Raw genomic sequence first — 9443 nt, 5'->3', positions numbered from 1 at the left:
AGAATCCAGGGGACCCAGGGTGTCATATCCTCATTCACTCTGGGAAGCCTGGCCCCCCTGGATTCACCGCCCTCAGCGCTGAGAACCCGTCCTTCCTCTTTCAAAACCCAACTATCCAGATTCTCCCAGGACTCTACCCAGGAGAGCTACATTTGAGGGGGTGGCCTCTCCCCAGCTCCACCTCCCTTCAGAGAGCACCTATGCTTTTGGATGATTTAACATTGAGCAAAAATTATACTCTGTAGTTTCTCTCCCACCCACCTCTGTCTTTCTCTGTTTCTTTCTTTCCATCCCTCCTTCCCCTATTCCCCTTCTCCTGAAGATGTAGATTCCCCGGGGCCCACCCTAAGAGAACCACTTGGGACTCCAAGCAGGCTGGGCAGGCTGGCGTGCTCCCCTTGTCCACTCACCATACACACACTCACACGTTCACTCAGACTGACTTCCTCTTCCCTCCCCCACTCTCAGACTCCCTCCCTAGCGGTAGGTGCTCAAGGAATCACAAGGTTCTTGGCTCTAAATTAAGCTCCAACAAGAGCTTGGAGCTGTGGGCAGAGGAAGTGAGAAGGAAGGAAGCCAGAGAAGTAAGAGTAGACCCCGAGGTGGGGAAGTTACAAGGATTTCAGAGCAGTAACAGATAGGGGCTGGGGGCTAGACAGGAACTAACTCTGGGAGATTACCCCCCCCCCAAGGGTTCTAAGTGGCAGCTGGCAGCCTGGGAGGGCAGATCCAGGTAGGACTGGTGGCTGAATGAGCTGGGGAAATGCTCAGGGCAGGGGTGGGATGTGACAACCCCCTCTCTCCCCCAGTAAAGGCTGAAAATCAGGGTCACAGCTGAGGAAGAGCTCGGACATGAAGTCCAAGATGTGGTAAGTTTGGCACAGCAGAGGGAGCCTAGAGGCCACTTCTCCTGGGGTCTGGGCCCCTTCCCTCCTGGGACCACCCTGGGCCTTCCTTCCTGAGGGCCAGACCCTAGGAAAGGAGGAAATGAGGCCAGTCTTCCCAAGGCCCACCTGCTTTTCCTGAGAAAGCTGGAGGGAGGCAGCCTGGGATCTCTGGTATGAGCCTGTGTTCTGCACATAAGCCCAAGACGGGCTTGTGTCTCACCCCCTTTTTCTCCCTTCTTGCAGGCCTGCACTGCTGCTGTCCCACCTCCTCCCTCTTTGGCCACTGCTGTTGCTGCCCCTCCCACCACCTGCTCAAGGTTCTTCCTCCTCCCCTCGAACCCCACCAGCCCCAGCCCGGCCCCCCTGTGCCCGGGGAGGCCCCTCTGCCCCACGCCACGTGTGCGTGTGGGAGCGGGCACCCCCACCAAGCCGATCCCCTCGGGTCCCAAGATCGCGTCGGCAAGTCCTGCCAGGCACTGCACCCCCTGCCACCCCATCTGGCTTTGAGGAGGGGCCACCCTCATCCCAGTACCCCTGGGCCATTGTATGGGGCCCTACAGTGTCTCGAGAGGATGGGGGGGACCCCAACTCTGCCAATCCTGGATTTCTGCCCCTGGACTATGGTTTTGCAGCCCCCCATGGGCTGGCAACCCCGCACCCCAACTCAGACTCCATGCGGGGTGATGGAGATGGGCTCATCCTTGGAGAAGCACCTGCCACCCTGCGGCCGTTCCTTTTTGGGACCCATGGGGAAGGTGAGTGCGAGTGGGAGAGGCTGGTGGGGGGGTATGAGCGGTGGGGAGGCTGGTTGAAGGCTCCAAGGGCAGCAACAGAGATCTTGTCTGTTAGCTGCTCCCACAAATGTGTCAGGCACTGTGCTGGCACAGGGGCACAGGTGAAATGCCCTCTGAGCCCTGGAGGGACTTGGTCCACTGGAGAAGACAAATGTACCAACACTCGGGGATGAGTGAATGTAGTAAATGCTCTAATAGAGGCACTCAGCATGTTTTCAGGAAAAGAAGGAAGGGCAAGATTACTTTTGCCTGGGGATCAGGACACCTTCCAAGAATTGACATTGGAGCCAGACCTTGAAAATGGAGTGAGAGTATTCCATGCGGAAGAATACCATGAATGAAAGGGACCTTCAGGGTGACATTTCGGCTCAAGGAATGCCAAGCTGGGCCAGTAGTCTGGGGATGAGGCTAGTGCAGAGATGGCCATTTCCATCCCCTAGTTTCTATGCAGAGAGAGGGGTTCTCTCTGGCCTTGGCGCCTCCTTCTCATCACATGTATATAGAAGATTTGGGAACGTGGAAGAAAACAACTAAAAACTTCAGGGAAAGCTGATGGTAAGAATGAAGGGGGGGGGCTCAGGAAAGCAGAAAGAGTTGGGCATTGTGGATTCGAACGGCAACACTCCGCAAGCTTATTGAACCCACAGCCTAATCCCAACCCCTACCCCCTCTTGGCTCCTGTCACCTCAGGCCTCCCTAAAACTTTCTCCCCGCCCCAATCAGGTGTGGACCCCCAGCTCTATGTCACAATTACCATCTCCATCATTATTGTTCTTGTGGCCACTGGCATTATCTTCAAGTTCTGGTAAGCTGCGGGGAGGAGGGTGCTGGCAGTTGGGGACCTAATGTTTGGCAGTGTTTGGAAGAGGGCAGGAGCAAGGGCAGCATTTTTGCTGGAGGTGGGCTAGGAAGTGGTGGATTTAAGCAAGAAAAACCTTGGGAAACGGTAGTAAGGATTTGGGTGGGGGAGACAGTGAGAAATCAGGGCAAATTCCTTTTCCCCGGGAAATACAAGGATAATGGGAAAGGCAGAGCAATTATTTATGCGCACTGGAGGCTTGCAGGGGAGGCCTTGGTGGGCATCCCTTGTTCCCATTTCCTCCAAAACAGAGAAAACTGACCCATTCTGCAGAGCCCCTTCTTGGGGCTGCCTGGGGAGGAGGGAGAAAGTCTGGAGCTTTCTTTGCACGCATTTAATAACGGGTCACTCAGTCCTTCACACTTTACTGAGGGAATCATTAGACTCAGGTGTCCAGGTCATTAGCTGATTTTGAACTAGAACTAAACCTTCCAGGCGCCTGCTGCGGAGGGAAATGGCTCTTCCGGGTATGCATGGGGGAGGGGGCAATTCTGGGGGACTCTGTTGGTGGGGAGGAGGTACTGATTTTGCGGGTCTGGGCCAGGTCTGGAAGGTGGTTTACATCCCTGAATCCCCCAGGGGGTAGGGAAAGTAGCTTTATGGACACTCAGTTTGCAGATATTTGCTATAGGGAACTGCTAAGAAGTCAGTTTCTCTGCTGTAGGATGTCGGGGTGTCTGAGGGAAGCTGGGCGTGGCCAGCACTGCAGGCCCAGGATGGGGGCTTCTTAAATGTGTGAGAGAACATCTTTCCTTCCCGTGTACCAGCTGGGACCGAAGCCAGAAGCGGCGCAGGCCCTCTGGGCAGCAGGGTGCCCTGAGGCAGGAAGAGAGCCAGCAGCCACTGACAGACCTGTCCCCAGCTGGGGTCACTGTGCTGGGGGCCTTCGGGGACTCGCCTACCCCCACCCCTGACCATGAGGAGCCCCGAGGGGGACCCCGGCCTGGGATGCCCCAGCCCAAGGGGGCTCCAGCCTTCCAGTTGAACCGGTGAGGGCAGGGGCAAAGGGATGGGAGGGCTGGGAGGTAAGGCACCTTTGGTCCAGAGCCTTGGTTGGGGGTGTTCCCTCCTGGGTGGGTGGGGAGGAGGTAGACCTACCCCCCACACAGCCCTGGCCCTCCCTAGGACTGGACCAGGTCCTCTCTAGGGGACCCTTCCTTCTCCCGCTCTCTGTGGATCTCTGTCCTGTTCTCACACTGTCGTTTAACTCAACTCTGCCCTCTTATCTTTGAGTCCCTTTCTTTGCCTTGGACTTCCCTTCGATTCTGGCCTACCCAGTGGTTCCTGACTGTGCCCTTTCCCTCTTCCTCTCAGGATTCCCCTGGTGAATCTGTGATGCCCCCCAATGTTGGGGTGCCGCCAAGCAGGAGGCCAAGGGGCCGGCATAGCCCCCATCCCACTGAGGGTGGGGCAGCTGTGGGAGCTGGGGCCACAGGGGCTCCTGGCTCCTGCCCTTGCACACCACCCTGGAACCCTCACTAGCCCCATAGGCGATCCTACCTGCTCACCCTCCTTTAGGTGGGGGGCCTCACATATTTGTGGCTTCTGGTCCCCCATCCCTACCCTTGCACACTCACATGAAAGCCTTGCACACTCACCTCCACCCTCCTGGGCCATCGCACACACTTGTGCTCTTGTACAGCCAGTCTTCTGCACCTTCTCTCCACCCACACCGCCCCTCCCCATCCCTCACATTCTCCCTTTGTTTCACACTTTTCACTCTCTCTTCCTCCCACATTCCAGGCTCAGCTCAGTCACTCAGTGGTCAGTGGGTGACTCTCCTGTTACCTCTCACTCGCATTTCCTGGCCCCATGTTGTGGTATTGTGTGTTGTGCTCACGCTCTCCCTCATGAACACCCACTGATCTAGTTTCTGTGGCCCCTGCATGCTGCCCCAGAGGTGGGTGGGAGGAGAGCTGGGGGCTTCTCATGCCCCCATCTGTCATGGTCCCATCCCATTCCATGTCATGTGTTTCATTGTCTCCCCCATCCCACTCCAAGGGCGTGCTCATTACCCTGAGGGCTCCCCCATGGGAATGGGGGTAGTGAGGCCCCAAACTTCTCCCCTCCCCAACTGCTAAATTCTGTTGTCTGGGAGATGGGTTTTGGGGAGTCACCTGCTGCACTACATGAGAAAGGGGCTCCCATTTGCCCTTCCCTTCCTCCTAAGTTCCTTCTGTCTTGTCTGTCCTGGCTGTCCGTGTGTGGGTCACTCTCTGGAATTCAGAGTCCCTGAGCCAGTCCTCCACTTCCCAGCCTCCTGAGGGCCTCCCTAACTTCACCTAGGCTGCCAGGGACTGGGGCCAGCTGGTTTACGGCCATCGGGAGCTCTGCCTCCCAGTCTATCCCTCCCCTTCCTGGGCTCCCTCGCCTTCCTCCTCCCTGCCCTCCTTGGTTTTTCCACTTCTTCCTCCTTTTGCCTGTCCCCCCTCCTTCCCCTCTCATTTGTCCCTACGTCTCATCATTTTTCCACCTTCCTTCCTTCTTCCTCTCTTACCTGGCTCCTATGCTGTGATATATATTTTTGTATTATCTCTTTCTTCTTGTGGTGATAATCTTGAATTCTTGTGGGATGTAAGTTTCAAAATTTTCAAATAAAGCCTTTGCAAGATACCGGAGTCCCCTGGTTCTGTTTATGAACCCTGAAGAGAGGAGAGGGAGGGGGCAATGGGCAACCAAGAAGGAAGGAAAAGAAGAATGGGGGTTGGAGGGAACCCCTCAAGACTCAGGGTGACTTGGCCTGCTCTGACCTGGAGTTAGGGTTCCTGGGCTTTTTTTTTTTTAAGGGGTGTAGGGGCAGGGAGAGAGGGAGAAAGAGAATCTTAAGCAGTCTGCCAGCCCCCATGGGAGCCCGACGTGGGGCTTGATCTCATGACCCTGAGATCATGACCCTGAGATCATAGACCTAAGCCGAAATCAAGAGTCTGGCGCTTAACCGACTAAGCGACCCAGGCGCTCCACGGGCTTTGACTTGGGAGAGAATGGAAGGAGAAGCTGAAGGGAGCAGCCAGAGCAAGAGAAACTAGAAGAGTGGCTTGCTTGTTACTTGCCAGTGAAGGTCAAGAGAGACCCATGAGAAAGGAGACAGAGAAAAGGGACAGGCAATGAAGCAAACAAAAACAGGAGAGAGCTGATAAGACAGATGGAAGGTAAAGGGTGAAATGAAGTAAAGGGGAAGAGGCGAGAGGGGCCACAAGAAAGAGGCTGCCTTGCTTGGTTTATTTTCAGCCTTGCTCCCTAACTTGCCCCATCTACAGCTGCCCCCCCCCCAAAAGCTGTGCAGCATTAGAACCCCTGTGGTTAACTCTCACTAGCTTTCCCCACTCTGCCCTCTCTGAGAGAGAGACGCTGCTAGGGTGTGGGGGTGGAATCAAGGGGTACGTTTGGGGGAGAGAACACAGGCTGCCCAGCTGGGATCAGTCACCCCTGAGCCCCCCATTCTAGGTTTGGCTCTAGTGACAGCCCTGCAAAAGCCCACACATCAGCCGCTCAGCTGTTGCTAGGCTCTGTTGCCATGGTAACCACCCAGGTCCCATTTCTCCCCCACCCCCATCTGTGCCCCACTTGCTCCCTGGAAATGGGGAGCTCCAGGGAGGAGAGGAGACTGTATGAGCAAGTCTGGGCTCCCCGGACTCGATGCTTCCACGCATTTATCTTTGCAGCTAGAATTTGGAGTGTATAGGCGTTGGTAGGTGTGTGTTTTAGGTGTTGGGGAGCTTCACTGTCCACTCAGGAAAGTGGCTGAATCCATATAGCACACAATGGTGAGTGGGGAGGAGGCAGCATATGTCTCAGCATCAGAGCAGTATGTACCTTCGGGGCATCAGACTCCCTAAGAAAAACAGAATGCTACAGAGGAAAAAGGCAGAACAGGGGCAAGGCGTGATGAACCAACTAAAAGCAGAGGTGCAAAGCCAACAAGTTGCTGAGAAGGGCTCAGAGTCAACCCAGTGAGGCCTGCAGAGATCCCAGCAGCAGCTGGTGGAGGGAGAAGGCCGGATGGAACGTGAGGGTGCAGGAACAGGTGCTAAGGATGCGTCAGGGGCGGATCCGAGGTGGATGGGAGAAGAAGTCTAACCTTTCCCTCCCCCCCCTCCCCGCCCCAGGAATCTAATCTTTGTCAGGTGGGGGTGGGGGAGAGGAGCACTGGCTTAGAAGGGGAAGGAGCTCAAGCGCCTGGAGAGCACACCGGGGCTCTATCACCCTCTGCAACCATAGTTCTTCAGAGGGACAGTGTGACCCCGAGGCTCATCCATATGCAAAAGGCATGCATGAAGGCCCCTAATGAAGAGGGAATTAATTATTGCCTGATTAGCCTGCTGTTTCTCTAAATTTAAATAAATTAAAATACACCAGCAAGACACTGGGAAATCCTCACCTGTTCCTTCTCCCTAAATGCCCTCCTTCCCCATGGAAAGTCAGATGGCCGGGAAAGACAGAGGAGAAAGGAGACGTCCTCATCTTCCCAGTTGTCCTAAAGGAAATTTCCCAAACTAGATCCCATTATCAGGATAACCATGGAGTTGGGAGGCCCTGGGGAACAGATCCTAGCCTCTGTCTCTCCTGAAACTGAAACAGACTATGGGGCCTTTGGAGGTCCTCGAAGGTTGCAAGTGGTAGCACGGAGAGTCACTGCTTAGTGACAGACCAAGAACACAAACAACAGCCATACTACCCTTTTGGTTCTTGGAGGCCACATATCACAAGCACCACTGGGACCAGCATCTCTCATCACCATGCTTTCTTTGCCTCCTGAGCTGTGCATCAAATGACTCAGCCAGGCTTCTCTTAAGCATTTTTCTGGAATGCTTACCATTATGGCTCAGACCAAACCAGGAAATGGGGAAGCCCCCAGGAGGAGGGATCTCCCAGGCAGAGCTCAGGGTGTGGAAGTGATTCAAGATGGAAACAGCGTGCCAGCTGGAAAACCCCAGGCTAAAATTAACAGTCCTCCTCCCCCTACGCCCCACATTTATCTCTAAAGCTCTTCTGTAAGGAGTTCAAAGCACTTAAAAAACTGGCTTCTTATATAGAAAGGGCAGGAGCAGGGCTGACAGTTGGAGACACTGAGGCTCAGGGAGTACCAGTTAATGAAAACAGGAAAACAATAAGAGGAAAACTGGGACTTAGAGTGATTACTACGATTTTGCTCCCACTTCTCTATCTTAGCCCCCAAAGTCGATGTTTCTGGAATTAGCAATTTCTAACCCATGCAGCAACTAAGTCTGGTCACATCCCAGCCCTTAAGATCTTATCCTGCCAACTGTTGCTACTCAGTTAACACAGACTGAGTGCAGAGCCCAAAAAATGTGATCGAGAGAGTAGATACTTTCAAAAGGTTGCAAACTATAATTACAAACCAAGGATACATATATCCTGTTTAAACCTTTAACTTAAATGTTTATTTTAGGTGTCTTTTGCTACTTCCTTGCTGTGATTAAAAAAAAAAAAAAGATCACTTAAATCTTCAGGGTCTTGTTTTCCTTATTCATAAAGAGAACATTACAATTATTTTTATTTGAGTTATTTTGCTCTCTAAGTAAGGGGCTATTACTATTAGTAGGAAGGACTTCAATTCTGCTTCAGCCAAAATAGAGCTCAGCCCAAGCAGATTCTGGCCAGATTGGGGTGCAGGCAGCATTCATTTACTCAAACAGCATATATTTATTCAGCATCTACTATGTACCCAGCAAAGCAGTGGGAAGGATACCATGTATGAGCCTGTTTCTTCCCTGAGAAACAGACAATCTTGCTTAAGAGACATATATATGAAACAGTTAAAGGAGCAACAAAAGGTACAGACTAAATGCTGTGGAAATTCAGAGAACGGAACCGTTATGTGTTCAAGCAATCCCGTAAGACTTCCTGAAAAAGTTCATACCGTGTTCATTTATCCGAAAAACATTTCCGACCACTTACTAAATGCCAGGCTCTGAGGATACCGCGGTGAACAATTCAAAGCCCTTGCCCTCATGAAGCTGATATTCCACCAGGAAGAGGTGGACAGCAAACAATATAATATCAGGGGGTGAGGAGTGCTCTATTTAAAAGTAGGGGGGGGCGCCTGGGTGGCACAGCAGTTAAGCGTCTGCCTTCGGCTCAGGGCGTGATCCCCGCGTTATGGGATCGAGCCCCACATCAGGCTCCTTAGGAGCCTGCTTTTTCCTCTCCCACTCCCCCTGCTTGTGTTCCCTCTCTCGCTGGCTGTCTCTACCTCTGTCGAATAAATAAATAAAATCTTTAAAAAATAAATAAAGTAGAGCAGCGGGAGGGGATAGAGATGTGGACGGGGGCAGCAAGAACATAGAGAGCCAAAGCCAAGAGTACGTGGTGTGGTCAGGGAGAGGTTACCAGATACTCTCGGGGCCTAAGTAGGGACCTCAGAAAACAACTGACACATCCTCATCCTTTCCCGCAATTTAAAGCATTGAGACATTCTTGAGAGTATAATGAAAAATAATAGTAACTTCCTACATCAGTCTATTCTACGCTGAGGGAAGGGAAACGGATCCATAATCTTTTAGGAATCCCTACCTGCCCCTCTCCGCCCCGTCCCCCTGCCGCCCGTACCTGATGCATAATTCATAAACCTGTCGGTTTTCACCCTCCCACTTCCCCCAGAAGTCCCTTCCGGAAGCCCGGGACCGCAATTCTGTAGGTTCAGCTTCTGCCCTTAGCGGAACCCGCCTTCGCTTCCGTTGTGGCGTCACATCCACACAGGGCTCTATCGCGTCCCGGGCAGAAGCCACTTCCGCCCCTACTTGTCGTAACTTCTGCCCCGAGCATCCCGGAGCGCTGGCAGCGCCGGATATGCTCTGCCGCTCCCGGAAGTGACTCGACCTTTGCATTCCCCCCCCTTTCCCCATTACCGCCCCCCCTGCATTGCCATTTCCCTCCCTCCCC

At 53.4% G+C, this 9443-nt stretch overlaps 1 protein-coding gene across 1 annotated transcript; it reads left to right on the top strand.

Moving 5' to 3' along the window:
- Positions 1-987: 987 nt before the first annotated feature.
- LOC103656192 (PILR alpha associated neural protein) lies at positions 988-5153 on the top strand. Its single transcript, XM_040642601.1, has 5 exons — positions 988-992; positions 1131-1642; positions 2405-2486; positions 3308-3529; positions 3855-5153. The coding sequence occupies exons 1-5, from the start codon at positions 988-990 to the stop codon at positions 3874-3876; spliced, it is 843 nt and encodes a 280-aa protein (XP_040498535.1). The 3' UTR covers positions 3877-5153.
- Positions 5154-9443: the final 4290 nt, after the last annotated feature.

Source organism: Ursus maritimus, unplaced genomic scaffold (assembly GCF_017311325.1).
Source record: "Ursus maritimus isolate PB19 unplaced genomic scaffold, ASM1731132v1 scaffold_26, whole genome shotgun sequence".
Taxonomy (NCBI): Eukaryota; Metazoa; Chordata; class Mammalia; order Carnivora; family Ursidae; genus Ursus; species Ursus maritimus.
Note: the sequence above shows the minus strand (reverse complement) of the source record. Positions and strands in the feature narration are given on the sequence as shown.